The following is a 25144-nucleotide window of genomic DNA, read 5'->3' as shown; positions in this document are numbered from 1 at the left end:
TAACCTTCTTGTTAAACCTCTTTTTCTCTGTACCTGTACGTTAAATTTTTCCTTCATCCCTTGTTTGTAGTATCCATGTCTCTGTGTTAGCCTCGAGTAATCCTTCATTTTGACAGGTAGAGTAGAGAAACAAGGGATTTGGATTGATCAGCTATATTCCCTTGGAATGATGTTTGTGTGGATACTGAAATTAATTCTGTGAGCTGACAGCAAATGGACTGTGCTCTGTCTTACTGTCTCACAATGGCATTATCATCTGTGATACTGTACAGAGTGGAAAGGATGTGTCTTTATTTTCTCTGAGAGAATGGGTATTGTCTGTGTCACTCATGCGTGCTTACCGAACCTTGCTCCCTAAAGCATTGTTTCCTCTTATTTCTCTGTGTATTCTGCCTCTTACATTTTTTTTCTTTTTGGATTTTTTTTTTTTTTTTTTGTCTCTGTTCAGCTTTGGAGAACATGATCATTAGACACACTCTGAGCTACAGACTGTTTTCTGTACAAAGCAACATCTTTGTATGCATGTAGTAGTCCAAACAATTATGTGACCACAGAACACTTTGTTATGGTACATGTATGTCAACATTTCTGTAGAGCATTGTTCCCCATTACGTCTATTAGCATATGCAGAATAACAAATAAATGTGTATATAACTCGTGTGTTTGTGTGTCTGGTCTTCTCCTCTACAGCTGGGCTGCTGTTCGCAGACCACATCTGCATTTTCTAGATGCATTTTTTTGCATATTAAGGATCATTACATAATATATGAGTTTATAAATGCATAGCACTGATTAAAATTGAAAATGCATTTGTAGCAGGAAGGTATGCAAAGTTGTTTTTCATATCCAAAAGTGGAGACAACTCAGCATTCTGGCGTGACAGGTCAATAAATAATTTATCACTAGAGAGAAATGTATTACATTCCATTAGATGTAATTAATGAATCTCCACATCTCTGTTGTGTACTGCTGCCAAGCACTGATACTGAACATAAACAGCGGTCCCAAACCTCAACGCGAGACATTTTTGGCATTTATACGTTTTTAATATGAAAAAACTGAAGGGTCCATATACCCTGAAAAAAAGGTTAAGAGGTTAATAATGCATTATACAAATGTGTTGGCCTATTATCTCTGTATTTACTATTTTACACAGGGCTAGAATGACAGTATCTATTGCATCTAATGTGTGAAGGAAGATTATAATTACAGTATCTATTACACCAAAGCAGGGGTGTCAAACTCATTTTAGTTCATCTGCCACATACAATCTAATTCAGTCTCAAGTGGACTAGGACGGTGATGACCTATAAATAACATCAATTTTTCACTTTTTTAGTGTAAAGAAGTAGTACTTTCAGAAAACATTCACAATTACAGATCCATCCATTTACAAAAGAGATGATGAACAGACAAAGACGTCTTAATGCAGTTTTAACAATATCTTTCCACATTCAGCCACATAAAATTAGACCATGCAGCAAGAAGATAGGCTATTTCTATATAGTTATTTTGTCTGCACCGAGTGGCATTCTCCTTGAAATCAGATGAAATAAACCTGTGTTTACATTTTTCCAAACAAAGTTACAATGAGTTGTACATTAGACCGTATAAAAAAGCAGGGGAGGATTTTTTTTTTTATTTCCACAATTTTACTTTTGACATTATATTTTGTGGTTATGACAGGAAACACTACCACTTTTGTTCACATGAATCTCTACAATCCAAAATCCCCCAAAATACCAACTTCTAATGCAGTCCAAACCAAAAAAATCTATCTATCTATCTATCTATCTATCTATCTATCTATCTATCTAGTATAATGCCATTTACTACAAAATGTTGTAGTTACTCCTCCTAACCACCCGGGGGCGCCACCTAACCATCGATCGACAAAAACAACAAAAGACCAAAGCGCGCGGAAATCAAGGAACTATTTTCAGAAGAAGAACCAAACCGTAACTTGTAAACATGGAGCCTGAAATTGACAATAAAAGCTCCACAGAAGCGAGCGATACCGATGAAAGTGTGTGTTTCTCCCGTGTTACCGCTGTCGTTACTGGGTGGACGTTTGACTTCATGTTTGTGAGTCTTTGTCGGAGATTCAAGGAAGGAAAACTTGAAGAATTCAGTGAAACGCTGTCGACTTTGGAGGGTAAGTTATGAACAGCTAACGAAACGTTAACGTGGTTAACTTTACCTTGGTGAACTTTTACTTTTTACAGTGATTAAAGTTTTTTAAATTCGTGAACGTGAATTAACTTTAATGCATTGTGTGCACAAATAGACAAAACAGAAACAACGTCGTAAAATACAGCTGTAAACGTAAACTATAAAGGTAAGTAAGACAAACTGAAAATGCAATCTGATAAACAACCGGAATCAGAATATCCCTTTTTCACTTTAGGCATATAGATCTGAAATAACATAGCAGACACAGGGGTTAATAATGATACTAGGATTTCCGCGAGGTGCCAACTTCCTCAGTTAATTCTGTACTAGCTAACTAAAACTATACTGAAAACTCGGTGTGAATAAACATGTTAGTTAAATAAAATTTAAATAATAATAAATTAAATTATTCCTATTCTGAACTTCTTACATCTTGCCCCAGTCAAATACCCAGGGGTGGAAGTAATTAAATACAAAACCTCAAACCTCAAATTACTGTAATTAGGTCAATTTGGGGTGATTGTACTTTTATGAGTATTTTAGTTTGTAATTTTACTTGTACTTAAGTATGCATGACATTATGTAATCTACATAGTTACTAGTGTACAATCTGAATAATAAAAATAATAAAAATAAATAAAAGAATTATTCAAGCATGTTTGTTACTAGTAAGGATATGAGCCAGTGAAAACATATGGATTAAAAAAAACCTGCTGCTGCTTAGACTGAAGATTTAGAGAAACAGAAAGTCCTTTTGATTGAATGTGTAATTAATAATGCATTAAATATCAATGTTTAAAAAGAACTGAATTCTCTAAATAATTTTTGAGAAGAGTACTTTTTACCTTTACTTGAGTGGTTTTTAATACCAGTAGTCTGACTTGTAATTGACTAATATTGCAGACAGTAAAGTAACAGTACTCTTTCGATCACTGCAAATATCCCCATATTATAATAAATAGAAATTAAATCTAACTAAAACTAAACATTTTTAAACAATACAAAAATTAAAAATGAGATAAAAGCAAAAACTAATTAAGCATATAAAACTATAATATCCTGCAACATACACAACCTCTAAGAATATATAGTACAAAGACTGCTGAATTGAGGCCCAGTGTAGACATAAAACTGCATGAGAAGAGATTTAAATTATGCAAAGACATAATGCCATTAATATTAAGGGGTAATTTTTCAGGACATTTCTAGATTAAAACACAGCCGTTTCTAGCCTCCATGCTGTGGCCAAACTTGAGTAGCTACAGTAAATTGTGAGTTCCTACAGCTACAATAACACAAGTCTATTAATCATTATTATCTTAATGAACAAAAAATGATCATTTTACCCCTGATATCTGCTTTAAAATTGGCTGTATTAGTAATGATGAAAAAGTGAAACGTTTAATCTTTTACATTACAGAAACTTTCTAATCACATCTCTGTAAAGCTTCTTAAGACTGTTTTTATGAATATGCTTATCTTTGGTTTTTCAGCCATTTGTCAGAGTCCATCTCTGAGAGGAAAACATCATACCAAGAAAACGCTGATATGTGCCTTCCTCACTCGAGTCATGCATGGAAAACAGTTGGGTAAGTTGTTGCCGTCAGAAGCTGAATTAGGCCTCCCTGTTGTACATCTCTCTACATCTGCATGTTTTCTCTGTGCAGTGATACTGTTAGGGCACTTCTACGTAAAACCATAACCACATACCATAAAACTCACAGCATAGCAGCAGCATCTTGGGATTATAAGGGGCTATTATTTATCAGAGGGGAGTGGTGGCTGGGGTGTGACTTTGTTTTTGTTTTGTTTTTTATTATCCAGTAGCTCCTCCCCGGAGCTACACATATTTTTCATTTAGCCTCTCTGAGGGAAATGCATTGCCCTCTCTCCACCGTAAATAATCATACTTTATTATATTCACACCAAAGGTAGGTCATATTGGAGAAAATAAAAAGCAAAGGCTGACCTTTTGCAACCATTGTGTTTAATAACGAACCGTGACTTTTAAACCTTTGCCTTTTGACCCTCCCTTCCCTCAGGAAAAAAAGAAAACTACCAACCAAACTTACTGTGTCCTGTCCTATAGTACAACAAAACTTAGCTTTAACAGTTCAAACTCTGAAGCAAAAATAAGATGTTAACTTAGTTCAGCCAATCCAGCCTCAGCAATTAATCTATTAATCTTTAGGAAACACTGATCTACAGTATGTTATGGTGTCACGTACAGCAGACACATTACTATCTTAAATTAATCCTATACTAGTATTATGTTATGCACTGTGTTTTTTCCTTCCTCTGCTTGGTGAAACATCAATGTCCAATGTGTGAGTCAGTTTTCTCTCAACTGCCATGAGAGAAAGTGCTTTATGGTGTTTTGCATTTTTAATCCTGCTGATCATTTGGCAAAATATATCGTATCGCCCAGTTCATATACATCGACAGCTGCTTCAAGCATATTGTGCAAATGCAGATAATTTTATGTGCACTGTAACAGCAAAGGTATAGTGCCCATAAAGAAGTAAAGTGCTCACCCCCTCAAATGTTTGCCCTTTTTATTGCTTTTATAAATGGGATCATGGTCAATATAATTTGGCTTTTTTTTGGACAAAAAACTCTTTAATGTCAAAGAGAAAACAGATTTCTACAAACTAATGTCAATTAATTTAAAATATATAATGTAAAATAAGTGACTGCATAAATATTCACCCCCTTTAAAGTGAAATGGAGAGCACTTGAGTGCAGTGAATGTGTCTTAAGTGATTGTAGTATAAAGACACCTATATCCAGAAGGTCCAGTCACTGGTTCATCAGTATTCCTGGCTACAGTTACACCATGAAGACAAAGGAACCCTTCAAGCAACTCTGAGAAAAAGTTATTGAAAAGTATAAGTCAGGGGATGGATATAAAAAAAAATTCCAAGTCACTGAACGTCCCCTGGAGTTCAGTTAAATCCATCATTAAGAAATGGAAGGAATATGGCACATGTGTAAATGTGCCTGGAGCAGGCCGTCTTCACAGACTTAGTGACTGTGCAAGAAGGAGACTAGTGAGGGAGACCACCAAGACACCTATGACTACTCTGAAGGAGTTAAAAGCTTCAGCAGCTGAGATGGGAGAGACAACAACTGTTGCCTGGGTTTTTCTCCAGTCACCGTTCTGGAGTGGCGAGTGGAGAGTCAAAGCCCAGACCTCAATCCAATAGAGAATTTGTGGCTGGACTTGAAAAGGTCTGTTCACGCCCGATCCCCATGCAACCTGACAGAGCTTGAGCAGTTTTGCAAAGAAGAATGAAGTAAAGTTGCAGTGTCCAGATGTGCAAGCCTGACTGAAATCTATCCACACAGATTCAGTGCTGTGATTGCAGCCAGAGGTGCATCTACTAAATACTGACTTTAAGGGGGTGAGTATTTATGCAGTCACTTATTTTACATGACATATTATTTAATTAACATTACTCTGTAGAAACCTGTTTTCACTTTGACATTAAAGAGCCCAATTATATTGACCATGATTCAATTTTTAAAAGCAATAAAAGGGGGAAACATCCAAAGGGGTGAATACTTTTTATAGGCACTGTATGTGTTTGTGAACCTGTTCTCTGACCTTTTTCAGTCCTCGTTTTCATTTTGCACCCACTCCATGAAGAAGAGTCCCTAAAGCCATTTGTTGTTCAAGCTTTGTCATTCAAACAAAAACATTTGCAATACATACAAAAGTCATAAGCTACTCTTTTAACAAATAATTTATATGAGCAAAAAGTGTTTATTTGGGGGTTCTGTTTACAGTTTATGCCTGAAGATGTTTACCATCTGAATCTGATCCCAGCTGAGCTTAATCCTCATGTAAAACTGCACAGATATCAGAGATATGGAGACGATGTTTTGATGACCCAGTTTAGTTTGTTAGAACAAGTGTACTATCTGAGAAGTAACTTCAATTGTTTATCAATCATTGTTTAAAAATGTATCCTGTGTTCCTTAATTCTGCATGCACATTTACTGTAAGTACAAACACTCACAAAAACTCTCAAAGGCCTGTTCTTACGGTTTTATACACCGTTTGTTTTCCCCCCAGATACTCAGTTTGAAGAGGATGCCCGTGTGACGCCTCTGATGTCAGCCACCAAAATATGGTCAAAATTGGAGGACACCGTAGCAGACAAAAGCTTGTTCAAAACCATTAACATCCTCTTGGTTGTCCAGGTAATCCTACAGATTATTTATTATGTACATGGGAACGGAGAATGCCCAGATATGGCTTTAGATATATTTTGCTGTTGAGTGATTTCAGAGTAATGTATGCTATCAAGAGAAAGACCTAGCAGCGCTCTCCACTCTGTTCTCTTCAGATTTACAAGTATTTTTGGAGATATCAAGAGGTTAAAGTTAGGTTAAAGTCCTAATGTTTCACAGATATCTTTGTCCTTAATTTGAGTGTTAGTATCTGGTTTTTACCTCTCCCTAGTCTGTGGCTGTGTGCATGGAGAAAGGCCAAAGATCTTCTGCCTCCTTTGCGCTCAAGTGGTTAGAGAATAACCATGGATTCCCACAGGTCTGTATGTCCAACATTGTCTCTTTTCTAAAGTACAGGGTCAATGCTGGAACATTTGTCGGTGTAGAATGATTTTAATGTTCAACAACCAATGCTTTTCAACAGAATGTGGGGGTTAAGCTGAAGAGAATAGTGACACAGAAGGAAACATACCACCCATTGTTTGTGAGCTTCAGCTTCAACCGCCTGCTGGAGACTGTGCAGTCTTTCTTGGATGCCTACTTGGAGAAGGACCCCTCTGACTACCTTCTCAAGGTACATGACCTCTTGACTCCAGTCTGCTGTTGTTTGTATGTGTTGTTTTTAACATTCAAAAATACACATTTTATTTGAATCACACTTAAGGTTTCTTAGTTTGCAGAAAAGTGTATAAAAAGCAAACCACAAGTCTTACACTTGGAAAATTGTTAAGATTTATTCAGTCTTTTCACGATGAGAATCAACATTATGTCTGGTTTATATGGCCGCAAGACTAATGCCAATGTAAAATTAAGGATCAACTCTGTATGTCTGAAAAATAAGGAATTAGAATAGGTGTGCAAAAAAGTCCGTCTTGGCGCAGGGCACTGACCATAAACGTCAAATATATGGACACTGCGAACAGAATGCAATGATTTGCAAATTCTTTTTCACCTATATTCGATTAAACACTATACATATGAGACATTTTGAAACTGATACCTGCAACTTGTTCCAAAAAGTTTGGACAGTGGTGTGTTTACCACAGTGTTACATCACCCTTTCTCTTAACAACACTCAGGAAGTGTTTGGGAACTGAGGACACTAATTGTTGCAGTTTTTAAAGTGAAATTCTTTCCCATTCTTGCTTGATATTCAGCTTCAGGTGCTTAACAGTCCAAGCTCTCAATTGTCTTATTTTGCTCTTTATAATGCACCACACATTTTCAGTGGGAGAAAGGTCTGGACTGCAGGCAGGTCAGTCTTCACTCTTTTATTACGCAGCCACTCTGTTGTAACATCTTCAGAATGTGTCTTGACATTGTCTTGCTGAAATATGTAGGGACATCCCTGAAAAAGACATCATCTGGATGGCAGTATGGCAGATTTGTTGCTCCAAATCTTTATGTACTTTTAATCCAAAGCAAGTGTGAAAAGAATAGTCAGGTTTTTGCTGCTCAGCTGTTTGTGAGGTGGTGAGTTTCTTCAATGATTTAACGCATAAGGTGTTCTATGTCTCGCTCCAGCTAACAGCAAGGTTTAACAAACAAATTTTGCTACTCGATAAATCTTGTTGATCTTGCGCGCTGACCTGTTCAGATCTGCTCCCACTCGTCCTTCTGAGTAATGCTGCTTTGACCAACTGAAGGTGCTGATGTGACATTATCAGTCACAGTTAATTGACAATTTGTCATCAAAATTAGTTGGAAGGGCAAACTGCTACATTCAGCAGAGCCCTCCTCAGGGTCTAACAGACTCGCTTATTCATTAAAGTTTCGAGTATGATTTACATGGAGTCCGCTGACCAAGGTCAAGCTTTGAAGGGTGTTGTAATGACAGGCCTCATTAGTTTTGCTTTCACATTAAAGCAATATTTAAACCTGAAAGTTAATTGTTTTGGAAGAGTATGAAAAGGTAATATTTAGGAACATAATTTATGTTGGTCTGTGTGTTTCTGCCTGCCTCACCATCTATCAGGCTGCCACAAAAGTGGTCCAGTCATCACAGAACGTGGAGGGCTTTGAGGACGCGGTGACACAGGACAGCGCCCTGTCATTAACAGCCAACGAGTCACCAGTGGTTAAAAAGTAGGAAATGACCTTTAACACCTCCCCAGCTGTATATATTTTGAACACACACACACAGTTCATTTCTGTTCTGTAATTGAACAATGTTCTGTACATTTATGTCTTATAGGGAAAAGGAGAACACTATGTGTTTGAGGTTAGTAGACATGAGTGTTCAAATATAATAATAATAATAATAATAATAAACATTTTTTTGGCTTTTGCTCTCTCTCTTTGGGTAGAAATTCAGCGAGCTGTCCTCAACACTAGATATGGGGTATATGTAGGGTAACAAATCATTCTGTCACTCTGTATTACACTTCCACAGAACAAAACGGAAACTACTGTCAACTAAAATGACTGATGTTTGGAAACCTGATACATGCAAGAAGCCCTTTGTCTCTGTCAAAACAGAGACTGGTAAGCTCAGCTTTCCCTCTGTCTTCAGTAGTTCTGTGAAAAACAAAATTTTTTCTTTGATCTGATGTAACAATAGTTCAATTTCAATCAATCAGTTTCTATCAAATGTAGAAATATATCCTCCTTTACAACATTTTTCATACATATTTCAGAGTGTGAACAAAAGCAAAAGAAAATGTTCAGTCTCCAACCCCCAGAGTTATCTCAGAGAACATCTGAGAACTCAGTGGACACCCTGAAGAATGAGACGAAATCAATATCAAGAAAACCACGTGAGGTAAGTTAAATCACAGACGTTAATTCATCCCAAATCAAGTGAATATATGATGCATCACTTAAATGGCACCTTTCATTTGAGTGACAGTGGCATTTATGTTGTACCTTTTTTTCTTTTTAGAAATGGACACCGCAGCTGGACAAATACCTCAAGGAGGGTGTCAAACGTCACGGCATGGGGAAGTGGTCACGCATATTAATGGATTACGACTTTGAAGGACGCAGCGGCACCATGCTCAAAGACCGCTGGAGAGTCCTAATGAGGGCACATGAAGTTGGCTGAAGAGGGAGAGCGGTTCTCTCATTTGTACAATGCAACAAATTTACCTGTAAATAAGAATGACTTCGCTGGTTTGTCATTTTAATCTTTTTCCAGCCAGTAGCTTAATTTTTTAAGATGTTAATTTATGTTTTTGATGTTATGTTTTGTTTGCACCAACAAAATATTCCACTAGAGGGCACTCAACACAATAATAAATTGGGCTCTTTTATGACAGGGTACTTTTCTGTTACAGAATGTGTCCCTCTGATTTGTACAGTGTAGCTGTTTGTTTGTGAATAAAACATTGGATCAGCTATTTTACCAGTTCAACCTACTGGCTAAAGTGTTGAAATTGTTCCTTTATGTTGTAGGTGTGTTGTGTTTTGTTGTTGCTGTTTGCACTAGGGAAATATCAACCCTAACCACCAGAGGGCACTCAACACAGAACAATGAATTGTGTCATTTGTGTTGCTCCCTGATAGGGAACATTTCATGCCATCTTTTTTCTTTTTCAATGCATAATCACAATACAAATGTAATATTAAGTTAAATATTTTTTTACCAGCAAATTGTTAAAATATGAATACAGTGTCTTGTTTCAATAAAGGAATGCAAAATCAATTTTGATAGGTGCTTAATGTGTACTAGACAAAGGTGAAATACTGTACAATTTACACAGGGCTGCAGAGTTACACAACAGTGGAAGTATGCATAGTGAGTTGAACGTGCTTTTATATTGGTGTGTAGCATATTTAATAGCGACATATTTGCAACGCAGCGCCCTCGAGTCTTAAGTCTCTTAGTGTTGAGGCATGTGATCTGAACAGTTTGAAGTTCCACTGTCGAGTGAAGCTTGGCTGTGAAATGTTATTGTGGACACCAGATCAGAGCGTTGTTCTGTGGTGCTGCTTGGTTTGGATCAGATGAAGACGAAGCTGTGTTGTGGTGGACAGTCGCACTGCTGGGTTCTCTGGATCTTCTTCCATGTCCCGCTGCACTGATGGTTCCCCACCGCCTGCCAGCGGAGCACAGCGTCTCTGCAACACAGTCACAGACCCAAATATTTATGGTTTTCACGCCACCACGTGCCTAGTTTGACATTCAGAAGTTTGTAGTACAAGAGGTCAATATTTAGTGGATATGTTGCTTTGCTCAAGGGCATTTGAAGTTTAAAAGCAGATGGCGGTTAGAACTTGTCCTGCTCAGATTTGTCCAAAATAGGTGAAGAGTTAAGATTATTTTTACTTGATTCTAAATATCATCTACATAGACAGACTTAAATGTATGTATAAAAATGTTTTAAAGGAACATGTTTTCCTCTTACATGTAATTCTAGTTATCCACCTAGATTATTTTGGTGTGAGTTGCAGTTGTGGAGGTGTCCTCTCTCGAATATCAATGCACTTAGATAAAACCTCGGCTTGTGATACTCAATGTACCAAAGAAGAATTCATTTGGAAAACTCAACAGCAGTGTCTCTTTCCAGAAATCATGACACGATTACTCAAGATAATCCATAGGCCTCGGTGTGAGCAGTTTCTTGTTGGAGCTTTTTTTTTTTTTTTTATTGTCACAAGCGCAAGTCTCTCATCCATTAGTAGATACACGCTTGGTTGGCGGATGACAGAAACTAATAGCTCATGAAACTGCTCACAAGGCCTGTGGATTATCTTGAGTAACTGTCAGGATTTCTGGGAAGAGACATTGCAGTTGAGTTTTGTAAATTTGCTCTTTTTCCTTTTTTTTTTTTTTTGGCATTTTGAGCAACTTAAGCCTTATGCCACCTAGTTCTCTTATATTCAAGAGAAGGGTGACATAATTCCAAAACTTATTTTCAATAATCTAATTTTCACAAACCTGGACCCACATGTACAAATATTCGCCCTTAAACATAACTCAGACAACATGCATTTAAAGATTCATAACTTCTTACTTGTCTGATTCCTGACCGTCTCCTTGGCAGCTGCCACTATTGTTTCGCATGGCGGGAGGTTCACACGCCACACACACTTTAAAGCCTTCTGTTATGTAGCGCATCCAGTGTGTGTGTGGCCGGTTCTCCACTGTACAGTGGGGTGTCCGGGACTCCAGCGTGAACTCCATACAGAACCTGAGGGCAGTCGAGGCAGGGTCAGTCAACTCTGGGATATTGGGACAAATGAATCAAGGACTAAACGCATTGGGATAATTTGCTTCATCGCTGCACTAAAAGAACTATGTAATAATTTCCTAGTACTATGGACAAACCCATTATGAAAAGTGGAAAAACAATCTTTCAGCCAGTGGGTACACTGTAGGTTGCACACTGTAACTCACCTACTGTCATCTAGACCCTTTGTGCGTGTGCTTTTCATGTGACAGTCCTTATTAAACTCCCGAGTGTTTGATTTCAAAGGGTTGTGGGCAGTCTCTCTCAGCATTGCTACATATAATAGTTTGTAGACAGACATCCAGGTGAGCAAACACCTACTGGTAGCTCATGCAGATTTGAGAAAAGGTTATCTTTTTTTCCAAATGGTTTGGGTTACATGCAGCATAACGTTAAAATGAAGTTAACCCCTGACAGCATTCATGAACTCTTCAACTCTAGAATTTACAGATACCCGAGGTCATGTGCAGTTTCAGAATACTTAGAGAGGCTTTATAGGAGTACGATATGAAACCTACCCAGGGTCTAGGGGGTTTCCATAGTTGTCATGCTTGGGCCTACCCTTGCCAAACTCCATGCTGGTGATGAATGCAGGACCTGATAGGAGAAACCAATTCAGTAATTCTGTTAGTAAGTTCAGGTTTAGCCTATTTAAAGATCCGTAGTGTAAGATGTAGAGGCGTTTATGAAATATCATATCCATAAGACCTTATTTTAGTTGCTAAATCTAAGTTACCTTAGAATAAACTGTTTATTTCTACAGAGGGTGTAGGTCACTAAATTACGAATCCTACTATGGAAAAGGCATTATCCAGCATACTCTATCTCTGATTGGCTAGTATTTGTTGCCTTTGTTCGTTGTTGGTTAAATCAGTTTAGACATGAGGAGTGTGATTGGGTAGTGCTAGTGTAAGAATATAAGGCTGAGGCAGAGTAGAGCGGGACATGCCTTTGCAATCTTTGGAAAAAAAAACTGCAACCTGCATGTAAATTTACAAATGAAAAAGGCACAACCTGCCCCACTCTGCCTCTGATCGGCTTACAATGATGTTCTAACCCTAAAACTACCCAATCTTCAGTCCTCATGCCTAAACCTACCCATAAGCTAACCAACCTAAGGGACCAACAAAGGCAGAATTTGGTTTTATTTTCAACATAGAGATAATATAGCATATCTAAGTACTGGAAACAGCAAAGGACAAAGTTGACAGAGGTTTCAAAAGAGGTGGGACACAGGAAGGATCAGTTGTAGCTGTAGTAAAACCAGTTAATGTATTTGTGTACCTGAGTTGTGTCCACAGTGTCTGCCCTGGTGGTCTCTGTACTCCCTGCAGCCGCTCCGTTGCTCCACACTGGGGCAGGGCTCTCCGCTGTTGCGGGGCTGCTGCTCTATTTGGCGGACACGGACTCGCACTGAGGGCTGGCAGGGCTTGGCACAGCCACTCCAAAAGCTCCAGTCGCTAACAGCGCAGTCTTGGGCTGTATGGAAATATTATTACAGGATTACCTCTCTGGTAACAAACAATCAAACTGTGGTAAATGTCAACAGACTTTGTACCTAACACTAACACTGACTCCTTTCAGTTAACAGTGTGTGCAGAGGTAACACTTCAGAGCCACAACAACAGTGAAACTTCCTAGCATTCACAGACTGTATAATTACAGTTTTCCTGTGAAACAGTGTAATGGAGCTAAATATTCAGGAAATAACTGAAGATCAATGAAGCATTGATTGTGACTTGTAGAATTAGTGTTTCCTCCTGCTGTACGACAAGTAGTTTGAGAGCATGCCAAGCGAGCAACCCAGTCAATCACCAAGTCCTGTGATTTTTCTTTTCACTTGCTCTCTGGGCTCAATGATCAAGCTTTGATGTGTTAAGCATGCAGATTTAGTAACTACCGGCCTATAACACATTAGGTACGCTCGACTTCTTTGACTGGAACTGTATTTGCTACAACTGATTGACAGAATCACATTCCTTAAATATTTGTACTAATTCCATTATGTGGGCCAGTCCGCCGAAATGAGGTTAGACTCAGAGCTGCCTGTGTTATTTGGTGAACTTATTATTGCCTTTTGGGGTGGAACAGCCATGACACATGTTACAAGAGAAAAATAAGTGTTGTAGTTGTATTAATACAAGTTAGAAGGTGAAGACTACAGCACAAACCACAAATGTGCACGGTAAATCATTTGTAACTGTTACAACGTAAAAATGCAAGTTCACCAAACTTATGTTGAATAATTAGTCTTCATTATTATGAAACCAAATAATGATGCCTAATCTTAAAATGTAATAGAGACACAAGCTTCTATCAAATATAAACAAGAGTCTTAACACTCACATAGTGCATGCTGGGAAGTCTGCTAATATGCTGCCCCTGTCCTAGAGATGTACTGATCTACCTTTTTTCAGTTCCAATTCAATTCTGATATCTGAATTTGGATCTCTGCCAAAATTGGTATTAGCGCTCTTATGTTTCTAATTATTTCTGACTATTATTATCTCTAGTAGTAGTGGTGGTGGTAGGAGTAGTAGTAAGATTACATGAAGCTGAAACTGAACTTCAGTCTGGAAAGCTTGTGTAGTTTGTTTAATGTTGCTTGTGTAATGACATCCTTCAACCAGTGTGGGGCGCTGTGGGATTCTGGCTTGTGACATTCACATGTGCAGTTGAGAGGCTGAGAGATGACTCTCATTTGCATAAATGATGCATTGCAAATAATTTAAGTTTGCTATTGTATGTTGCAAAATGCAAATGTTACGGTTTGTTAGTGTTTGTAATGTGTTTGTAATGGGCGTGGACACTGATAATGGATCAGATCAAGTCCAAATAGTGGGTACAATGAAATGAGATGAGAAACAGAGGGAACTGCAAAACATTCTTTTGTTCAACATGTCACTGCAACTTCAGTTGTAAAAAATTTTTTGTGTTTTTGCTACATTAAGTGAACACAAATTATTTGTTTTTTTGATTAAGAAAGTGACTCCATATCATATGAACATGAAAACATTGAGTACATATTTTTAAAACTTTTTTTGTTTGTTTATTCAACTATCATATATCTATATATGCCAAGTTCACAATGAATGTGCGCTTAGTTGGTCTAATTAGGCTAATTAGGTAAATTTTAGTAAACTGAACTCAAAAAACATAATATAAAAAATGCCAATCTTACAAGGGTAAAGGGTTTGTGTCAAATTAACATAAAGTTTTCATGTTATTTTGACAGTCTTTACAGTTTTTACAGTGTTTGACACACATCCATCCCTGCACATCCATCCCTGTACCTTCAGAGATATGTGATAAGCAGCCCACTAACAACCAGGTACTGAAAATAATCTCTCCTCTCCAACTATCTTTATCTTCTATCTGATAGACAGATTCAGAAGATCTGAAGAGTTCAGGTTATCTCATGTAACAGGTTATCTCCCCTTGGTGTCATAAAATTTAGGTGTGTACAAAAAAAATAAACAGTGTCTCCTCTTGTGATTCATCCACACACAGAGCGGTGCCTCCATTCATCCCTCACCTGGGCACTCTGTGAAGTAGTCGAAGCAGCAGTCCTTGGTCCTGACGCAGCCCTCGTCGCAGAAGCACGTCCCATACACTCGGTCCATCCTCCAGTCAGTGGTGGAACAGCTCAGGTCTCTGCTCTGGCAGCATTTCCCCGAACAACCTCCGGACACCAAGTTGTTCCTTCCAAGAGAAGAAACCACCAGCAGCAAACAGGCAAACTCCACAGAGGATCCCATCATAAGGGGGTCAGCCCAGACCCCTGAAGTGAAACACAACCTAATGTCTAATTTCTTATTTCTAATTGTATTTATTCCCTCCCTGGCCCTACTCTATGTCTGTCATACTCATGGCCATGAGAGAGAGAGGTTGGAATACCAGCGCAGCCCAAGCCAGCCAAGACTGTGCTCTGCCACAGGAGCCCTTGTGACCTGGAATTCCTGTGTCCGTCTCCTGTGTCCAGCCCCTCTGTTTCCTTCCAGAAACAGGTCTGCAGACAAACCTACAGCACAGAAAACCCCATTCCAGCTCTGATCAGACTCCCATGTCCCTCATGTTGTGGCCTCTCCCCTCAGAGCCGGTGTCTGTCTCTCACTGCTCCCAGCTGAGCGCCTCCCTTCAGTCGATCGCACAAGGGAGGAGACAACGAGGGCAAGGGAGGGCTGAGTTTGGACTGTTTTGCCTCTCTCTCCAGCCTCTTCCTCACCTGTGTTATTGTTGTTTACAGTTTTTCTTTCTTTCCCTTTCCCTGCAGAATTACTGTGACCCTGATCTGCCAGTCTCTGCCACCCCAGACCTCCGAGTCCCAAAAGAAAAGGAGGAATGTGAGCAGTTGGCAGGTCTCCAGACAATTGTGCCAGGGGGCCCGCTGAGTGTTGTAAAGCCACCCTTTGGTTCTCACCTCACCCCCTTCTCATTCTCTTACTATTGTTACTATAATCTACCAGAAATTCAACACTTAAGACATGTTTTTTTTATGTTATACATTGTTCCTTTATTTGATTAGTTAAAGGTGCCCTGTGGAGTTTTCTGTTGAGCAAACTATTACTCACCAGCATTCAGCATTACTCACCAGAAAGCATTGTGTAAATCCTTGGGGCCTATAAATGTGTTTAATGCATTTCTTTCCTCATAACACATTTGCAGTTTCATTTTTTTAAAAGTGAACTTGCATTGTTTACATCCATGTTTACTAGCTTGCAGTCTTCTTCTTTCCTGCCTTTGCTGACCCATTGCTGTTTGGCGCATCACCGCCTCCTGTTTATCTGTGGAATAATGTGAAACCTCTGGCAGAATGGTGTGTGGTGTGTACGAGACCAAACAAACCAGGTTAGCTTCTTTTCTTTTTTTTTGCTTTCTTGCTGAGAGTTTGATGAGAAGATCAATACGTTTCATATCTGTACATTAAATGTGAAGGCCACTTCTTCAGGTTAGCATAAGGACAGGGTTTTTAAAAATCCACCTACCAACTCCACTAAAGCTCAATAATAAATATATCCTGGCCCAGAATTAGTCCAGCACATAATCTCATGTAAAGCTACAACCTGTTGTTTTTATACTGCAGTATTTACACAGAATGGAGTTCCAGTGTGTAAGATTTATGTGGGTTTATGGGCAGAATATGGCAGAAATTAAATATAATATTCAGCATGTTTTCAATAGTGTATAATTGGTAACACTTTAAAATAAGGGCACAAGTCATATACTTAAGTGATAATTAACTAATGCATGTCTCATGATGATTTAATACATGAATTGATGCAAGTATTATGTATCATGAACTCATGTCAAATTAACAAATGACCAGTTTACTTTCACTTTATGTGATTAGTTCACACTTAATGGATCATCAGTTAAGGAATGTTTTAATTGATAGGCATCAAATTAGCTGGATTTTAATTACTCAAAAGTTTGTGTAACTGTATTTATGTTTATTATGTAAATGTTTACATCAGACAACCAGTTTGATCAAAAACAGCTTCATATTTCTGAGAGAACAGGTACAGTTCAGAAACTGAGCAAAACCTTTATGTAACTGAAATCCAGCTAATTTGATGCAAATCAATTCATGTATGAAGTAACTGTGAATTAACATTCCTTTACTGATGATCTATTAAGTGTGAACTCTTCACATAAATCCAGAGAGACTTTATCGTTTGTTAATAGTGAGCAACAGGAATTCTTGATACATCCTGCATTAATTCATGCATTGAATCATCATGAGACGTGCATTAGGTAAGCATTGCTTTGCACCCTTATTATACGGTGTTACCATATAATCTCCTGAAAATAAGAACCGTTGTGTTTTCATTATCTTAGAACGAGCTGTTTATATCCACATATATTCCACGGACATCACAATGCTGCACTGCCATCTTTAGCAGGGAACACACAAAACCAAACCGTGGCTCTAGATGCAGTTCTTCACGTTTTTCGCAAGTTTTACAGCCACCACAGATTCTACTAGACATTTGAATGGGGAGGGTGACACAAGGAGTACGCAGTCTGCAAGCTCACCACTGGATGCCACCAAATCCAACACATTAGTCTACACATTAGCGCTAGAGGTGCTGCTAAGCAAAACTTTTAACCTCAGGACAGAGCCAGACTAGCTGTTTCCCCCTGTTTGTAAATTTGAGCGGCATTAAAACAAATAAGCATCTACGGTATTTCTTTAAGAATGCATTGTTGACCTGCAGAGCGACATCATGCGTGTATCAGGTGAATTCAGTTTCAGTCGTGGTGCAGGTCTGTGAATCAGGGAGCTGGAGCTCCACTGTACATTATTTGCAAACCAGGGTGTGTCCTTAATTTATAACTCTTGACATACAGTGCAGGCGAACGGTAGATGACAGATTAAGTTCATATACTGTAATTCTGTCGAGGCATGTCTGTTATAACCTTAGCCAGGCTAATTGTTTTATCTCATTAAGGTGGGGCTTGTCACTGACAGATGATTGATTAAGAGGAATATTAGATTTTCTGCCCTGAGTGAAACTGAGATGATGTCTTTATGAATTCTTCTGTGAGAATTTCAATATACTGTATAAAAGTTAATAACATCCCGTGCTACTTTGCCCTGTTTTTACTCCACATTCACATGATGCGAAAAGACATTTGCCAGATCACTGCAAACCCAGTGTTCAAAAGGAAACTTTTCAATAACTGATAAATCTTCATGCATGTGAATTGTAGGAAAAATTAGACATCATTTTGCAGAGCACCATTTTTCACAGCTCTGTTTGCTCAAGGAGCCTGAATGTCTGACAATGTTGTGAACTCGAGCGGGTCAGCTTTTTATTTGAGCAGTTCCTTCTTCATTTCATGGGAAACAAATGAGGCCTCAGCAGGGAGCATTAGCGGGGAATGAGGCCTCCTTATGCCTACTGCTATAGAAGGAGCAGATATTTGTAATAATCTGGATACTTTGTCTTGAAAAACAGCTTGCGGAGAGCAGAGGGGGGTCTGTTTGGGTCCTTTGATTCTTCTTCTCGCCATAAGCAGGTAGGTCAAGAGACAGTAATAGCCTTCATCTTCACCATAATCATCACTCAGGAGCATGTGTCTGAATCAGAGTATATTAAAGCTTGAGCAGGTTGAACCCAGACTGACCTCTGAAGTAATACTCTGTTTTAGACATTTTAATCTACACATATTAAAAATAGTTTCATATGATATATAATCCCTGTAGTAACATCTTATGTTTTATGCTTTCTCGTACAAAAAAGTTGGGACACAAAGTAAAATGTAAATAAAAGTAGAATACAATGATTTGCATATCATTTTTGTATTTATCATTTGAATACAGTACAAAGATTTATTGTTTGTTAATTTAAAAAAACAACAAGCTTATATAAAGTATATTACTACATGGGTTCAGGAACACTTTTGAAAACACTGTAAGCAAATTGTTTCTGGAAATAATGGACAGTGTATCCTATGGACTAAAAAGGAAAAGGACCAGACAGAATCTGTGACGGTACAGAGTTGTGTTTGTGCTCATGGCATCATGGGTAAGGCAACATTGATGTTGAAAGGTACAGGTTTTGGAGCAATACATGCTAACATCTTCAGCGACGCTGCTGCTTATTTCAGCAAGACAATGCCGAGACACATTCTGTACATGATAGATAGAAGACTGACCTGCCTGCAGTCCAGATCTGTCTCCCATTAAAAATGTGTGGTATATTATGCAACGCAAAATAGAGACAAAACAAAGAACCCAGACTCTTGAGCAACTGAACTCGTATATCAAGCAAGAATGAGAAAGAATTTCCCTTTCAAAATTTCAATATAAGTGTCCTTAGTTCCCAAATGCTTACTGAGTGTCATGTGTTGAAAAGGTATTTTAAGACAGGGGTTAACATGTCCCTGTCCCAACTTTATTGGAAAAGTGCTGTAGACATTATATTCAGAATGAGACTATATTTACAAAAGCAATCAAGTTTATCAATTTGAACATTAATATATATTCTTTGTATTATATGTAATTGAATATAGGTTAAAGAGATCAATACATTCTGTTTTTATTTCTGTTTTCCACAGCATCCCAATTTTTTTTTTTTTTTTTGGCACCGGGGTTGTAAAAAGTCAAACAAAATTTATTTTCAAAAATTTTTGAAAGGAGTCTGTTTTCCAAATGATGTCCAATTTTGCAAGTGTGAGTCCAGTAACGCTTTATGTTGAGAGAAAAGAATGGGATATCCCTGAAATGTCACTAACACACACACATTGCATTTTCCAGTGCTGATTTGATCTGTTCACTGATGCAAGACTTAACAGCTGCATCAGTTTGCTATGGCTCCAGCACGTTGGAAGTGCACATCAAAGCATGTGTGTTTTACATCTGACAGGCCCCCAACCCTGGACCTCCTGCCCTTACTGTGCACTTGTCAAAGACAATCAGCCTTCCTGCAGTAACACAACCTGCCCGGAGTTTTCTTAGTGTATGTGAGTGGAGAGGAAAGGAGATTAAGTCCTTGTTAATGTGTCTCAAGACAGAGACCTGTAACTGTGTCTGTTTATGGTCTTCAGACTCTGTCACAAGCTGCCCTGTCACAGACCAATGACACATTTACAGTGTAGTTTACCTGAAGGATTGTGCAGATGAAAAAAATGCACATTTCAGGGAGTATATTTAAATTCAAGCATAATCCTAACATGTTTAAAATTAAACTTTTTCAAACTTTAGAGACTGTGTACTAACGCTTTAAATTTATTTGATAAATACAATAGATAGATGGTGAGAGACGTGGAGAGAGATTGATTGGATTTAGCTAGGAATGAGAGTGTGCGTACCACCACTTCTTGTGTTGGGCGTCAAGGAGACAACATGGTGTATCCTAGCTCCATCTCGCCTAGGTGGGGAATGCAAACTGTGGCTGTTCCCATGGAAACCACTGACCCGGGTTGCTATAGTTTCAAAACCATTTGTTGACAAATGTTAGGATCCACCTTTTCATCATGCCGTGTGTTGTAAAGGTGCACTGATGATGTCACCTCTGGCCAGGACAACACCCACTCTGTATTTCTCACACATGCACAGGCATAATTTTGCTTTTTATATAATAGTGTGTTGTAAGAACCCGAATGCACAAAAGGCCTCAATATTTTGATATTAACAAATAAAAATGTAAATATGTGGTTCACTTCAGTTCTTCAAGGAGGTTGCACCAACACTGTTTTATTTTTACACTCGATTAAAGCATGGTTCAACTTTATGTTGCAGAAAACATTTGAGCCAAATGAAAATTAAGACATTTTCCATTTAAACCTCTGTTTAAACCTTAGTTTAGTTTTAACTCTCAATTTAAATAAATTTAGTTCTGTTACACATAAACCTGAAAATCCACTGTAATGATCCAGTATTTACCTTAAACACCTGTGGAGGTTTAACCTTTAAAATAAGACAAATTGGAACAAACTCAACCCAATTACCCTCAACCTAAATTTATTTAATTTAATTTGGATAAGCAAGCATCTCCATATTAATTAAAATCATTTTAAATTCAGTTTAAATAGCCAAACTTGGATTTACTAAACTGATATTAGAGCTCTGCTCAATTTCAAATCTGGATTTACTCATTTTAAACCCAGTTTGCTAAACTGATTAGAACTAATCTTAGATTACATTAATCTTTGCTGGTGCAGCCCAGTCTTAATGATATATCCACTTTCATTCCTGACTTTTTGACCTGTCACATTTCTTCACTTTCATACTGATGTTCAAAATCTAATATATAAGCCAAAACGTAATATGACATGACCTCAAAAATTTAACTCAACATTTAATTAAAGACTCAACTAATAAGTCTGAGTTTGTTTCCTTCTGTTGAGTACAGTCAGTTTCTGTCTCATGAATGGAAGCCTTTGTCCACTATTTACTACTCAGCTGTCTCCTACTTCCTCTGTCCATGTGCACATCTATACATTTGGTGTGTGCGTTAGGGTATGTTTAACATTACCTATTCATGTGTAACAGAGTTTCAGTGCTTTGTGTGTAACATGTAAGTGTGCATTTGTCTGTGTGGTGGCTTTTGAGAATGTCTGAAAGTTTTTTATCTGTTTTTTTCTTGTGAATGATGTACCTGGCCGTGACACACAGTAAAGCATATGAGTCATTATTTAAAGAGTGGAGAAGCTGGATGTTTGACTTGGCTTGTGTCATCAGAACACTGTACTCAAGCTGAGGTCGATCTGGGAAACAGATAAGTGAGGCTGAACAGGTGAATCCAGGTGAAAAACACTCAAATTTCCTCAAAGAATTTACCTCAAACAATACAAGGTACAATGTGCATTTATTTATTGTTATACAGTTGTGCAATATTAAAGTTCTAGTTCACAAAAACAATGTTAAAATTATATAGGCTTACAGTAGATTGGTTGGCTAAATAATAAATCACAGAAATACTATTTTGCATGGTGGAGTGCTAAGGACAAAGTGAGCAGACTCACAGCCTGAGGAAAGACGCTGCTCTTCAAGTCTGGTGGTGTGACAATGGATACCTCTGTATCTGAAGCAGACGATGGAGGTGTCACCCACAAACTTCACAGCAAAGTTCTCTCCATGTGGGGGACCGCAGTCATGGGTGTGCAGTGTAAACAGGAGGGGGCCGACCACACTGCCCTGAGGTGCTCTGGTTAGTGTGACCACAGTCACTGTCTGGGGTCTGTTTGTGAGGATATCCGATATCCAGCTGCAGAGTGTAGTGCCTAAGCCCAGAGTGTTAACCCTCTATGGTACCATGTTGCCCTCAGGCAACAAACCCATTTTTGGCCTGTCACATCTCCACAATGCATCCCTTTAAATGATGCGATACTTTAAAAAAGAGGTAAAACCATAGGGAACCATTAACAATGCTTTAAGTTGTCACATGACCTCCAGGAAGCGATTTTGAAACCCTTCTTGGCGGGCTTTTTCTAAGGAGACAGCTCTGCTATCTTGCTGCAAAAAAAAGACTCAAAAAGTTATTTTTTGTCCCTTTTCCACCTGGAAAAAAATGTCTTCACACTAATAGGTGAGTAAACTTTAAGTTTTGATAGTTTCATGCAACTTATTTACTAATTTAATAGTGGATACGTGTTAAAATGCAGCTGTTGCCCTGAGGCAACAACGTGCCATCATGGAAAGTTGCAATGTTGCCTGCAACAGTGAACCATTATGGAATCACTATAGCAAACACAACACTGACCACTGGCCTATTTGGGTGGAGAAAAAGGGCAGATGCAGATACCCTGGATGTAAGGGTAGAGTGAAATCACAGTGCACAAAATGTGTCACCTGCCTGTGCTTCACTCCTGAAAAAAACTGCTTCATGGAGTTCCATAAGCACTGAGCAGCAACACCACAAGTGATGGCAACACATGTCAGGAAAGACACAGGGGACTGACACAAAACATGCACTGGAATGAAGCAGTGATGATCAAACACTGGAATTTGTTGTTTTTGTTTTTCAAATGGTTATGGTAATGGTTATCTTTGTTGATTTAAGTAGTTTAAAGTTTTATACTTTACACATTTATTTCAATGGGTTGTTCCTAAATGGTACAATGTTGCCTACAGGCAACATTTAGCCAAGAAACTTTTAAAATTCTTTTTAAAATTCATTTTAATTTAAAATTTAAAATGAATTGTGACTTCTTGATGTTATTGAATATTTTTGCATATGTTTATGAAATAAACAATGTTCAAATTGGAAAAGGAACGTTCTTTTTCACTTATGCACCATTATGGTACAATGTTGCCTACAGGGAACGAACCCCAAAAAATTCCAAAAATAAAAATAAAAATAAAATTTCTTCAGATTATGTTTATTTAGTCTATTTTCAGACATAAAAACACATTTCCCTCACTGGCATCATAATGTGTACCATAGAGGGATATGACCATACATACATACATACATACATACATATGACTATACATGCATACATACATACATACATACATACATACATGTGACCATGCATACATACATACATATGAGCATACATACATACATACATACATGCATACATACATACATACATACATATGAGCATACATACATACATACATATATACATACATACATACATACATATGACCATACATACATACATACATATGACCATACATATATATGACCATGCATACATACATACATATGACTATACATACATACATACATACATACATACATACATACTTATGACCATACATGCATACAGATGAGCATAAATACATACATACATGCATATGAGCATACATACATACATACGTACATACATATGAGCATACATACATATGATCATACATTCATACATATGGCCAAACATATGACCATGCAGACAAACATACATACATATGACCATACATACATACATACATACATACATACACATGACCATACATACATATGACCATGCATACATACATACATACATATGAGCATACATACATACATACATACATACATACATACATACATACATAGCTACTTATGACCATACATGCATACATATGACCATACATACATACATACATACATACATATGACCATACATACATATGACCATACATACATTCATATGACCATACATACATACAGACATACATACATACATATGGTCATACATATGACCATGCATACATACATACATACATACATACATACATACATATGAGCATACATGCATACATACATACATACATACATACATACATACATACATATGAGCATACATGCATACATACATACATACATACATATGAGCATACATACATACATACATATGAGCATAAATACATACATACATACATATGAGCATACATACATACATACGTACATACATATGAGCATACATACATATGATCATACATTCATACATATGGCCAAACATATGACCATGCATACAAACATACATACATATGACCATACATACATACATACATACATACATACATATGACCATGCATACATACATACATACATATGAGCATACATACATACATACCTACATACATACATACATAGATACTTATGACCATACATGCATACATATGACCATACATACATACATACATACATACATACATACATACATATGGTCATACATATGACCATGCATACATACATACATACATAAATACATATGAGCATACATGCATACATACAAACATACATATGACCATGCATACATACATACATGTGACCATACATACATATGAGCATACATACATATTAGCATATATACATATGACCATACATACATACATACATATGAGCATACATACATACATATGACTATGCATACATACATATGAGCATACATACATACATATGACCATACATTCATATGACCATGCATACATACACACATACATACATACATATGGTCATATATATGACCATGCATACATACATACATACATACATACATATATACATACATACATATGAGCATACATGCATACATGCATACATACATACATACATATGACCATGCATACATACATACATGTGACCATACATACATACATACATACATACATACATACATATGAG

The 25144-nt window shown here is 37.6% G+C and overlaps 2 protein-coding genes across 2 annotated transcripts; one reads left to right on the top strand and one right to left on the bottom strand.

Moving 5' to 3' along the window:
• The first annotated feature begins 1919 nt into the window (after nucleotides 1-1919).
• terf1 (telomeric repeat binding factor (NIMA-interacting) 1) lies at nucleotides 1920-9792 on the top strand. Its single transcript, XM_084747578.1, has 10 exons — nucleotides 1920-2155; nucleotides 3666-3761; nucleotides 6251-6378; nucleotides 6641-6727; nucleotides 6833-6982; nucleotides 8384-8493; nucleotides 8603-8629; nucleotides 8801-8892; nucleotides 9090-9169; nucleotides 9290-9792. The coding sequence occupies exons 1-10, from the start codon at nucleotides 1972-1974 to the stop codon at nucleotides 9449-9451; spliced, it is 1116 nt and encodes a 371-aa protein (XP_084603704.1). The 5' UTR covers nucleotides 1920-1971; the 3' UTR covers nucleotides 9452-9792.
• A 255-nt stretch (nucleotides 9793-10047) lies between these two features.
• sbspon (somatomedin B and thrombospondin type 1 domain containing) lies at nucleotides 10048-15717 on the bottom strand. Its single transcript, XM_084747577.1, has 5 exons — nucleotides 15115-15717; nucleotides 12864-13058; nucleotides 12098-12176; nucleotides 11364-11540; nucleotides 10048-10467 (listed from the first exon to the last, which is right to left on the bottom strand). Exons 1-5 carry the CDS (start codon nucleotides 15338-15340, stop codon nucleotides 10350-10352), a joined length of 795 nt encoding a protein of 264 aa, XP_084603703.1. The 5' UTR covers nucleotides 15341-15717; the 3' UTR covers nucleotides 10048-10349.
• Nucleotides 15718-25144: the final 9427 nt, after the last annotated feature.

The sequence above is a fragment of the Lutjanus erythropterus genome, chromosome 21, assembly GCF_056507025.1.
Source record: "Lutjanus erythropterus isolate fLutEry1 chromosome 21, fLutEry1.hap2, whole genome shotgun sequence".
Taxonomy (NCBI): Eukaryota; Metazoa; Chordata; class Actinopteri; order Lutjaniformes; family Lutjanidae; genus Lutjanus; species Lutjanus erythropterus.
This window is presented reverse-complemented; position numbering and strand designations above follow the sequence as displayed.